The sequence below is a fragment of the Buceros rhinoceros genome, unplaced genomic scaffold, assembly GCF_000710305.1.
Source record: "Buceros rhinoceros silvestris isolate BGI_N320 unplaced genomic scaffold, ASM71030v1 scaffold29274, whole genome shotgun sequence".
NCBI classification, from domain to species: Eukaryota; Metazoa; Chordata; class Aves; order Bucerotiformes; family Bucerotidae; genus Buceros; species Buceros rhinoceros.
The window spans coordinates 536-913 of NW_010408059.1; the positions used below are offsets into that span (position 1 = coordinate 536).

Sequence of the window (378 nt, forward strand, 5' to 3'; positions counted from 1 at the left end):
GGTCATCACTAATGGGGTTACGGTGACGCCGCCTCTGCCGCGGCTGGCTGGGGTCAGTGCTGGTGGGGGCCTGCTGGAACCGTGGAAGCTGCCTGGGATCGTGAGCAGCTGAGTGCTTCAGAAAAGCACTTTGATCCTGGTGGTCGCAGCTCTGAGCCTTGTTTTGTTTGTCCTTGGCTTTCTCTTTTGTTCTTGCTTTGAACGGCAGGGGCAGCGGGCCAGAACAAACAACACTTTATTACAAAGAACACGGCCAAGCTCGACCGGGAGACGGAGGAGCTGCACCACGACCGCGTCCCCCTGGAGGTGGGCAAAGTGATCCAGCAAGGCCGGCAGAGCAAGGGCATGACGCAGAAGGACTTGGCCACCGTGAGTATG

General features: G+C 58.7%; 1 protein-coding gene across 1 annotated transcript in view; it reads left to right on the plus strand.

The window, feature by feature from the left end:
• Positions 1–208: 208 nt before the first annotated feature.
• EDF1 (endothelial differentiation-related factor 1) overlaps positions 209–378 on the plus strand; it is a gene marked incomplete at both ends in the record, with an annotated part of 1,254 nt that continues 1,084 nt past the window's right edge. Inside the window, one exon of the mRNA XM_010134750.1 lies at positions 209–369. Within this exon, the coding sequence (XP_010133052.1) occupies positions 209–369 (161 nt within the window). The remainder of the gene's footprint in view (positions 370–378) is intronic.